The 11,240-nt window shown below is 41.4% G+C and overlaps 1 protein-coding gene across 1 annotated transcript; it reads right to left on the bottom strand.

Moving 5' to 3' along the window:
- Window positions 1-501: 501 nt before the first annotated feature.
- Window positions 502-2,314, bottom strand: LOC100694887 (beta-1,3-galactosyltransferase 1-like). Its single transcript, XM_013275980.3, has 2 exons — window positions 2,175-2,314; window positions 502-2,107 (listed from the first exon to the last, which is right to left on the bottom strand). The coding sequence occupies exons 1-2, from the start codon at window positions 2,183-2,185 to the stop codon at window positions 958-960; spliced, it is 1,161 nt and encodes a 386-aa protein (XP_013131434.2). The 5' UTR covers window positions 2,186-2,314; the 3' UTR covers window positions 502-957.
- Window positions 2,315-11,240: the final 8,926 nt, after the last annotated feature.

Here is an 11,240-nt window from a genome sequence, read left to right as displayed (position 1 = left end):
TGCATATGTTTTTCATGCTAATACAACAGCTTTTTTTTCTGTGCAGGTCTACTCATGTCTGAACTCATTTTCTCCACAGCAGTATGCCCAACAAACGTCAACAGTTAATGCTTATTATAGTTTTCTTGTGATTTGTTCTGATCATGTGATTTCATCTTCCTAGCTACAAATCATATCATAAACTGACCTGTTACAAAATGTCCCTTTAATACAATGTGAAGCCACAGAGGCCGGTCTGTAACTCGATAACATGCTCAGGCTTCATAACGTCGTAAGAACAGACGTGACTGCCTGATCTGACATGACTTTTAATTTGTTATTTATAAAGAGGGAGTCTCAGAATTATGGCCAAAGTCATACATATGTATGTGTATAGTATACACATACATGTTTAATATATATATATATATATATATATATATATATATATATATATATATATATATATGATATTGACATTTATATATATTTTAAATATTATATTTTAAAATAAATCAGCAATATTGTGTTTATAAGACATATACGATAATATTATACATAATTGCAATTATTCATTATGTAAACTTTACACAGTGCAGGTCAGTGCTGAGTCTCTCCATGAGTATTTAGAACGTAACTTATTTGCCAAATAAGAGACAAAAGTCACATTAACTAAAGTCCATTAGACTGTAGTCTTTTTTTTCCTACATTGATCCTGTTAACATCATCATTGTAAAAAAGTATGTGTCTGTTTTTTTTCTTTTTTTCTCTTTTGCTACCTTCATATTTTGTTATGTTAGCTACATGGATAGTACAAATAATAAACTGCATTTAATGAGTAGAACTGTGTGTAGATATAAAGTGTAACATTAGATTTTAATGAAAATTGAGATAGGGGAAGTTAAAAAAGGAAATATAAAATGTTCCAATATGCAGCCGTTGTTTGTGTTCTATTTGCATCATTGCAGCATTCTTAGATCAGCAGTACGGGCCGGGTTTTTTAAAATCTTTCCAAATGTGCACATGGTCAGTGGATGGATGAGTTGTGGTGGCTACTATACGGGAGAAGTGACATCGATTATATGCCAAAGGTAAAACATGGAAGTAATCACCGTTTGGGGGGTCAGTGGGAGAGATTCCCAGGTGTTGCATTAAAAGCCCTAAATACACATCCTCAATGTAAAGTGCTTTAACATGTCTGGATCCCTCAGTGAGCTTTTTAGGGAGGTCTAAAGACATAATGTAGCCCAGGCCCAGAGCATAGACAGGGTACACAGCTGGTGCATAAATGTCAGGTGGTACGTACCACTTAGAGTGTGGATCTCTCAGTACTGTACCCGATCGCACCACAAGTCCAGTCATGTAGTTTGTTTTTTGAGCATTCAAAAGCATAGTGACAAGATTGTGCACATTCAGAAACATGTCTGAGTCAATCTTCATGGCATAAGAAGCACCAGAGCAGTGCGCAGTCAGCCACTCCAGCATTACCATGGTCTTAATGGTGAGATTCTTGTAGCAGTCCACAAAGTTGCTCTGGATCAGGTCGTGATGCTTGTTGCTCTCCTGAAGCACCTGCTGTTGGACCTGCTCTGCTCCCGGCCCCGTGTGTAGCCCCAGTAAAAAGAAGAGTGTCACCACTTTGTCCTGCACAACCCTGTCGTTCCCCCAGGTGCTGCGGATGATGTCACGGTCTCGCCTATTGTTGGGTGCTACGGGAACCATCAGAACCACAAAAGGTTTTTCCTGCTCACATTTTTGTGGCTCATTGATGATGAAGCTGTACTCATAAGGGTATTCGACTAAATATGGTCCAGGAGAAACATAAGGAGCGACCACTGCAGTTTCTCTCTTCACTTCTGGTGCCGATGTCACATTATCAGTTTGAGGATGTGTAGATGAGCTGACATTAACCACAGAGTGGAGAGAGATTTTTTTTTGTCTCTGCCGTTCTAAGAAAATCCACAAGTCTGACGACTGATTTTGCATCCACATTTTTGGGTTCCAGTCTGGTGTCATTTCCCATATGCTGTAAATGAAGAATACACCCCCAATTACCAGAATAATGGCAAAATACTGAGTCCCGGATATCCTAAACCAACTTCTGCTCCGATCAGCGGCCATTTCCTGCCTAAGAGGAGGGAAAAGGCATTGAGATTATGCACATGAAAAAAATAGCACTTAAATAGTGTACAGACCTTTGTTTCATCTTATCATTCAGCCTCCACAAATTTGGATTTTTTTCTTCTTCAGATAATGAGAGAAAAAAAAAGATGTAATTCTCCTGAGAAATTCCTGCTGGCGCTTTAGGAATTTTGCTCTAAAGGCTAGACTAGGAATGAACATGTAACCATGACATTGGGGGACTTACTTTACCCTCTAAGGGAGCCAAACCTTTGTTTTCTCCGCCCCCTGTTTACTTTACCGATGAAGGGTTCCAAAGTTTCCAGAGGCTCTGGGAACGCCTTTGCAACTGAATTTGATTTGGGCCAACAACGCACATCTTGTGTGGATCTTTGATTGGGTGGAGTTTGACACGAGGTTGCTGAGTACAGGTGCCTTTTTATGGCTTTGTTCAGTTATAGTTTAGTTATTTTTTAATTTATTATCGACTGTCTAACTTTTAAACCAGTTTTTACACACCTCAGTTAGTTGTTTAAAGAAACTAGACATTTTCTGTAGCTACAGTTTACAGAAGACTTCTACACAACTCACATACATGCACCCTGTTAACAGACACACATACTGTCTGATAAGAGGGCAGCTGTAACCATACATTTATCAGATGTGTGTGTTGATAAAAAAAATAACAAAAACCACACTGAGCATACAGAATGATACCATGGAGAGTCACCTTGTGTGTGTGTGTGTGTGTGTGTGTGTGTGTGTGTGTGTGTGTACATACATTTGTGATTTATTAAGCTTTTTTTCTTTCTTTTCTACAAAGCATTCTGTTCAAATGACATTATACTGTGTCTATGAGTTACTGACATACTTGGATAGTTTCTGGTCAGCTGTGCTCAAATAGGTTTGTTGTTTTCACAGTAAACCCCACCCACTCTTACACACACTCAACCTTTCCAAAGGCTCTTCCCACAGCTCGGCTTAATACTGACAAAATCTCACCAAGTCGATGATACCCAGGCAGGTTCAGGCAGGTTCCTCTCCAAACACTGTGGAACACACAGCTGGATCACTGACTCTTCAGAATCTGAATGTTTTTATAGCCAAGCATCAGTCAGTTAGTTTTCTGTACATTTGACTTTGCTGCAGGCACATATTTTACTATAAAATGTCAGTGTTAGTGTGTTGAAATCTTTCTTTTCTGAATGTGTATCATATACGGCATTCAGTCTAAAAGGCAGATTTACAACAGAAGAAAAGATGGGATAAAGAAGCTGGAGACCTCTTGCAGAAGATAGCTGCAGATAACAAGTCCACTGTGCTACGTTTGTGCTGGTTTATGATAAACTAGCTATTATTTTGGAGTTATTGTGTTAAACTTGAGAGGCTCGACAGGTCCATGTATTTAGTTTGGCAACATTATTCTGATAGTTTTGTATTCTGCAAGTTTTTTTTCTCTGACAGAATGCATAGTTTATTTTAAATATTATACGTTACCTGTTGTTTTGGGGGGGGGTTAACCCTTTAAAGCCAGGCGTATCGTATTTGATACGCCTGGCTTGAGACTTCTACATCATTGGCGTGACATTTTTTAACCTCAAAAAATAATATAAATTGCATGACACGTTTTTAGTGACTAAATTGCAAAATATGGCTTATGTAGCAAATTAAAACTCATATGTGCAGATTAAAAATTGATATATTCTTATATATTTTGTCTAAAGGTTCAACAAACACTCTATTAAAATATTTAAAGCTTTCTGGCAGTTATTTCATGGTTCAGGTTTCAAAGGGTTAAAGAGTGTGATCATGATAAAAAAAAAAAATCAGATTATGGTTTATGTTTCATAGGGCTGCTCAATTAATCGAATTTTAATCTCGATTACGATCTGGGTTTTCAACGATCATTAAAAATGACTGAGCCGATTATTAGCACCTCCCTCGTGCTTTACTCTCGCGCTGCTCCGTGTGGCAAATCGAGCGCACCTCCCTGCGTTTCGAACACGTGTCACAACAATTAAGACAGGGGTCTGCAACCTTTAACACCCAAAGAGCCACTTGGACCCGGTTTCCACGCAAAAGAAAACACTGGGAGCCACAAATACTTTTTGAAATCTAAAATGAAGATAACACTGTATATATTGTTTTTTGTGCTTTGTGTGAACAACTAAAGTAAGTAAGTAAACTTTATTTATTAAGCGCTTTTCACAGACAGGCAGTCACAAAGCGCTGTACACAAATATTAAAATAAGCAATACAATCAATAGACATTATACACAATGTAAAAGATCAAATGTAAATAATGTAAAGAATATAAAATACGTAGATCAACAAAAGGCTTGTTTGAACAGAAAAGTTTTTAACTGCTTTTTAAAAGAATCCACAGAGCAACTAAGGTGTGTTGCTTATGTAATCCATGAAGTGCTACAGAGAAAATTACATTTTATTTATGTAATTAACACATTTTGAACTCTTAAAGAAATATAACAAAAGGAAAGACACCCAGCTGAACTAAAATGATCCATGTAGCAAACAAAAACTGTTGTGAGCCGCCACCCTTTTTACCTAAAAAGTAATTGGAAAAAAAGCTCTATGCCGCAGAAAAAAATAAAATAAATAATAGATATTTGCAAAATTCTGCCTAAATATCTATTTTACCTTGTTAATGTGTGTGGCGGGGCGTGGTCTGCAGTGTCGCTGCAGGGGAGTCGGACGCACCTGAGCGGCACCCGCAATCGCGCCTCGCCGCCTTAAAGCCTGTGCTCTCTCTGCTGTTGTGTTGTTGGTGGTGTGTGTTGGGCTGTGAGCTGAAAAGCTACAGCCGGCTGTATGCGTACAGCAACCGTGTGTGAAAAGTGCTCAATAAAGAGATGCTGAAAAGCGTGTTCATGGAAACATCGTCGGGTCTGCCGTGATGTGTTTACAATGAGACTTCTGGTCCCAAACCTCGGCGCACAGCGTCTGCAAATCGGGGCTTTCATCTTTACGCAGGACTGTAAGCTGTCATCTGTGAGGCGTGAGCGGTGTTTGTTTTTAACATAGTTCACGGTGGAGAACAGCTGCCGACATAATGTGAATTCGAAGATCCATAATTGGCCTACCTGGGGTTGAAAGTCTCGATAAATGCACGGCGTTTCTGCGGGTACACCGGCTTCCGTGAGTGTGACGCTTATTGTGAGCGATGAAAAAAATAATAAGATATCATTTTATTTTTATATTTCAAAATCACAATAATCTTCCAATTTAGAACTACAAGTTAAAAAAAAAAGAACTAAACACAAACAAAATGCACTTCAGCTAAATACTTCTAATTTCCATCCATCCATCCATCCATCCATCCATCCATCCTCATCCGCTTTATCCGAGGCCGGGTCGCGGGGGCAGCAGCCTAAGCAGAGAAGCCCAGACCTCCCTCTCCCCAGCCACCTCCTCCAGCTCATCCGGGGGAACACCAAGGCGTTCCCAGGCCAGCCGAGAGATATAATCTCTCCAGCGCGTCCTGGGTCTGCCCCGGGGCCTCCTCCCGGTGGGACATGCCCGGAACACCTCACCCAGGAGGCGCCCAGGAGGCATCCTTGTCAGATGCCCGAACCACCTCAACTGGCTCCTTTCGATGTGGAGGAGCAGCGGCTCTACTCTGAGCCCCTCCCGGATGGCCGAACTTCTCACCCTATCTCTAAGGGAGAGGCCAGCCACCCTTCGGAGGAAGCTCATTTCTGCCGCTTGTATCCGCGATCTCGTTCTTTCGGACATTATCCACAGCTCGTGGCCATAGGTGAGGGTCGGGACGTAGATCGACCGGTAAATTGAGAGCTTCGCTTTTACACTCAGCTCCCTCTTCACCACGACGGACCGGTGCAGCGTCCGCATCACTGCAGCCGCAGCACCAATCCGTCTGTCGATCTCCGGCTCCCTTCTCCCATCACTCGCGAACAAGACCCCGAGATACTTAAACTCCTCCACTTGGGGCAGGAACTCATCCCCGACCCGGAGTGGGCACTCCACCCTTTTCCGGCTGAGAACCATGGCCTCAGATTTGGAGGTGCTGATCCTCATTCCCGCTGCTTCACACTCGGCTGCGAACCGTTCCAGTGCGAGCTGGAGGCCCCCACCCGATGAAGCCATCAGAACCACATCATCCGCAAAAAGCAGAGATGAGATTCTGAGGCCACCGAAGTGAAAGCCCTCCGCCACTTGGCTGCGCCTAGAAATCCTGTCCATAAAAATTATGAACAGAATCGGTGATAAAGGGCAGCCCTGGCGGAGCCCATCACCCACTGGAAACGAGTCCGACTTATTGCCGGCAATGCGAACTTCTAATTTATTTTCCCAAACCACCCGGAGCCGCAGTATAAGGACTAAAGAGCCGCATGCAGCTCCGGAGCCGCAGGTTGCCGACCCCTGAATTAAGAGGACCCGAGGGAAGCTCGGAAAGCTAAGCAGAAGTTATTTGGAGAGGAGAGGATAATGGCTGCTGAAGAAAGAATGCCGTTGGTTGAAAAGAGAGGTAAAACGACTTCAGTGGTGTGGAAACCAATGTTCCCTCTAAGCTGCGCACGTGCGCAATTGCGCACTGCTGGCACGGTCTCTGCGCACAGAAAATCTGCGTTGGGCACAAAAAAAATCTAACCTGAATTGAAATTAAAATTAAAACTTTAACAATCCTGTTTTGCAGTGTTAGTCAGTGAGTGACTGGCTGCTCCTGTATGGGATTAGAACGATGCCACCTTATCCTATAGTCCAGCCAATAATGCGATTCACATTCGTATGTACGCAGCCAATCAACGTCACTGACAGGCTATGACAACGTCCTTATGTGCCGACACCGGTGTTTTAGCTAGCAAAGCGGCGTGGCTGATGTGCAGTGAAGCCACATTAATGACAACGTGTACAACCATTGGAGATGTGAGCAGGACAGACGGAACAACTGACGGAAAAAGTGTGGACTTTATACCAGTTTTTAAATTGTGTTGATCGGTCACGTAAAACCAGAGTTATGATAAAAATACATGAAATGTTTGTTTTCTTCCTGAATACTATCGTTGTTTATATTTACTGCGGGAAGAAACGGTAAAAACGGCGTTTTATAAGGAAAACCTCGAAAGCACTCTCCGCCTGTGAGCAAAAACTAAACCAAAAAAACCCCCACCCTTTCCTATTGGTCGAAAAAAGTACCGTGTCGACCAATCAAAAAATGATATGGCAACGTGGCATCTAGTTGTTAAGAAACGGGGGGAAGTTTTAGGAGTGACGGCGGTGTTCTGAGATGTGAGAGATTTGCGACGTTTAGCGCAAATCTTGTGTAGTTAGTGTGTAGTTAGTGTGTAGTGTAGTCAATAGTTTTGTTGTGTGTGTCAGAACAATGAGGCGGCTGCTGAGTGTTACAGGTGTTACAGCAGTGATACATCTGCTGTTGTCAGGCCTGCAGGTATCAGGCTGTTGTTCTCCTTTATCTCATAGTGGACAGAAATGATTTTTTGGAGTGGCACAAATAATTTGTGTGGCATCAGATTTGATGCAGAACAGCTGATTGTTCTGTAAATAGTTTGAAATGTTTATTTAAAAAAACGCCTTGGCTGCATTAAAAAAAATAAATAGCTGCAAAAAACTTTGTTGTTTGCCAAACTGAGTTACTTTTTTTAAGTAGTAACTATATAATTAATTGCCCAGCATTGGTCATTATATACTGTATTTGCAGACAGAGTTACAGACTCTCTCCCAGACCACAGACTCATAATACAAGTCAGAGCATTATGAAAAAAAAGAAAAGAAAGAAAGTTGTGTTTTCAAAATTGGAGTTCAAGTTATTTTTACTTCCAATAGTGTTAACATCCTACACAGGTCATGAACAGGATTTTTTACATTTTCATTGTAAGTGGGCTAAAGCAGTTAATTAAAAGTAGTCTAACATAAATGTAAATGCTGTAATTTGATTATTTTAATAAACCATGTAACTTGGATGGATTAGATGCTGGCGTGACCACAGTGCACACGTCTGATGTCGCTCACAGTGGTCCAAGGGACGCTCAGGGAGTTTGTGTGTTCGCTCAGACACATGAAAAATTAGAGGGAACATTGGTGGAAACATTATGGGTTCGTGGAGTCAGATGTGGATCAAATATTGTGCAGTATTTTGAAGTTCACTAAACATAGATGTTTACATTTTTCATTTATTTTTTATATTGCAAACATTTGCACTGTAATCAGTATTTGCACACTATTTTATATTATTTTTTGACAGTCTTTAAAGCCGTTATTCAATATATTGTTATTGTTAAATAAATATCGTCAAATAATCGAGATCTCAATTTCAGTGAAAATAATCGTGATTATCATTTTTGCCATAATTGAGCAGCCCTAATGTTTCACAACCTTTCCAGGGTAAAGAAAGGGGCTGGCTGACCTTTGATGACCTCTAGAAACTTTTATTAACATCTTTAAAACAAAAGCAGCAAAAATGTTTAACATCAGTTTCATTTGATTTGAAGGGGGGGGCAACTTCACTCAGGTAAATAGGAAACTAATGTGGAAGTGCAGAAGAGGAAGTAAAATGGTGTATGTGTGAAAGTGGGCATAAAAACTCTTACAGCTGAGCAGTTCCTGAAAATAAACGTTTGCAATTTTTTTTATAACACTGAGACTAAAATACAGAACCAAGAATATGTGACACATCAGTAAAAGGAGAAGTACAGCAAGTCTAATGTAATCAAACCCCTTCATAGTGGGTAAAAGGCACCCACTGACACCCAATGAGTCATTCCCTTTTATAGTATTAGCATCTAACGGCACAGTTTTAGAGCATTTATGTTGGAATTTCATGTTTTTACTGGCCTGTTTATAAATCATCACTGGCTACAAAATTAAGTTTTAGGACTTTAGTTATTAATTTAAAATGTAGGTCTGCTATGAGAATGAAGGTCCAGAGAAGTTTCAAAGTAATCCAGCGGACTTGTAAAGAAGGAGAGAAGCTGAGGCATGATGAAGAAGACAATGTTGAAAGTAATGAACATTCCTCGGGTCCATGTCCCTGCTAGTCAACAGATCAATTAATAACCTCAGTGACACAGGGCACAATTAATGGGGAGACAGTTGCTAAGTTATCCAAATGAGACTTCAAAAGCAATTAGTCCAGTATCCTAGGAGGACTACTGTTGCTAAGAGGTAACTGTCTTCAGAAGAAACCCTTGGTGGGTCTGGGAACCTCCAAGATCAGCCACTGTCCAAGGGAGCCCTGCTCCACTCTGCCTCCAGATCTTCCTACAGAAACTGACAGGATGTTTGCTAAGAGGAATCAGAGGCAGCTGAAATCCAAACGAGACTTCAAAAGGGATTACTCCTCTACTTTAGGAGAACTATTGTGGGTCCACGTCAGTGGGAAGCTTCGGGTTGAGGGGTTGAGCCACTTACCCAGTCTAACGATTGGACTGAAATCGTTAGACTGGGTAAGTGAAAACCTGAGGATAAACTGATCTCAGCTCCCAGGTACAGAGATTTGTAATCCCAAGAAGCAAGTTGAAAGTCTCTAGACTTTTCACTGGGAGGCAAAGTCCTTGCATTACTCTTTTCTTCCAGCTCAAGGTCACGAAAGTGGAAAGGACCCTTGGTGATCACGTAGCGAGTGGGGAAGTTGACTATAAAGTGGTACAACTGGACAAGGGAGGAGCCATTCTATTATATCACCGCAACCTCCTGGAAGCATGAACAGAGACTGAATTAGCCAATGTGGCTACAACAAGCTTTATTTAGCGTTTTTCTCTCCAGCTAACACAGTTAGTGTTCTTGTTATTTGCATGAAGCTTACTTGCTGTAAACACATAGAGATACAAATCTCGTTCACTGTGTCATCTTAAAAAAACAACAAATTTCAAATTTGTTTGGAACATATACATTTTCTGAGGCAGAGATCGAGTCTACAGTAGCGCAAAGTCTACGGTGACCGTAGACACTGTAGACTCTGGCCCAATAGGAGTGCTTAATCCCACTGTAGACTACCAATCATCTGTCGACAGAAGTTGTGTCACCAAAACAACAACATGGGGCATTTCTTTTATGTTTACAGTAAGTTATAGCGACACTAGCAATTCGTGTTATAAATCCAGATGCCCCTGCACATCGTCAGCAGGCTGGGTGAGACGTATGGTGTTCACCAAATCACCACAGGAGCTGCTCAGCCGAGTCGCTGCCCTCGCTCACGCACAGAAGGTATCCACGCGCCTTCATGTCAGCAGTCCCTGGTGGTGCTTTCGGTGGGATGATCTGATATCGTCGTGTTGGTATTGTTCCCAGATCATCATGAAAATGTTGTTCCAGGTTCAACATTGCAAGTCACCAATCACATTGTTGTGACGTTATTCTTTTGCGCGCCAAGCCATTCGTGCATTTATGAAATTCCAATGTTGCAAGGACAATATCAATTCTGCTTACCGTTTATTAAAGGGTTAGGGTCAGGGTCCGTTGATCGGTGGACAGAGGCGGTTTCTCGCAGCTTAAGTACAGTTTTTTGTTTTACGGCAGTTTTTCCCGAAGTCGCAAAACTATGACGTCACAAGATTCTGATTGGTCACTTGCAATGTTGATCCTGGAACAACATTTAGTATGATGATCTGGGAACAACACCAACACGACGATATCAGATTGTGCGCTTTCGGTGGCTCCTTACAAACGATGTGAGATATATGAAGTAGTAAGTGTATCATATTTTTAATATCATACTAGGCAGGTTTACTGCACTTCCATTTACTACACATTTACCCGTGTATGGCCTGGACTTCCTCCAGGTGCTCTCTCTGCTCTTTACTAATGGACGTGGCCTCTAGATCTGGTCGCCTTTAGGTCTGGTGAGCAGTCTGTGTCTATAATTCTACTGTTATGGGAAAGAGAAATATGTTTTATATATATTTTTATTAAGTTACACACAAATAGCATTCTCTGCCAACAAGCTCAGAAGACACAACTATGTAGAAACACATAACAGACCAGAACCAAAGAAGCGATTTGTACAAGCAGGTGGCAAACACAGGTTTGTGAAGTGTTTGTACCACACATGCCTCCGCAACAGCTTCAGTGTTTCCTGGGAGTGATTTGGAAACACTATCCATCCATCCATCCATCTTCATCTCCTTTATCCGAGGCCGGGTCGC

The sequence above is a fragment of the Oreochromis niloticus genome, linkage group LG1 (assembly GCF_001858045.2).
Source record: "Oreochromis niloticus isolate F11D_XX linkage group LG1, O_niloticus_UMD_NMBU, whole genome shotgun sequence".
In the NCBI taxonomy this organism is placed as follows: Eukaryota; Metazoa; Chordata; class Actinopteri; order Cichliformes; family Cichlidae; genus Oreochromis; species Oreochromis niloticus.
Note: the sequence above shows the minus strand (reverse complement) of the source record. Positions and strands in the feature narration are given on the sequence as shown.